Source organism: Egretta garzetta, unplaced genomic scaffold, assembly GCF_000687185.1.
Source record: "Egretta garzetta isolate BGI_Z169 unplaced genomic scaffold, ASM68718v1 scaffold381, whole genome shotgun sequence".
NCBI lineage: Eukaryota > Metazoa > Chordata > Aves > Pelecaniformes > Ardeidae > Egretta > Egretta garzetta.
Window position 1 is genome coordinate 64,309 of NW_009258483.1, and position 249 is coordinate 64,557.

Here is a 249-nt window from a genome sequence, read left to right on the forward strand (position 1 = left end):
CCTGTGGTGCTGCCCTTGTGCGCCTTCGAGACCCTTTGCGCAGTGCTGTAATTTATCTGTCGTGACTGTAAATAGGTGTGGGCCCATGCTGGGCTGCAGGGCCACTTCTGCGTGCGCCTTTCTGTCCGGAACGGGCGTGCAGGGGGTGGGGACTGGGGGCACCGTGGCCCAGACTGCGCCCCTGAGCACCCACGGGTGATGGCCGCAGCCATGGAGGGGGAGCTGGCCCCCCGGTAGGGATGGGCTGCA

At 66.3% G+C, this 249-nt stretch overlaps 1 protein-coding gene across 1 annotated transcript in view; it reads left to right on the forward strand.

Annotated features, from left to right (window-relative positions):
- The window catches only part of GCGR (glucagon receptor), a 7,945-nt gene extending 7,708 nt beyond the window's left edge, over positions 1-237 (forward strand). The window contains exon 6 of the mRNA XM_035900035.1: positions 143-237. Within this exon, the coding sequence (XP_035755928.1) occupies positions 143-237 (95 nt within the window). The remainder of the gene's footprint in view (positions 1-142) is intronic.
- Positions 238-249: the final 12 nt, after the last annotated feature.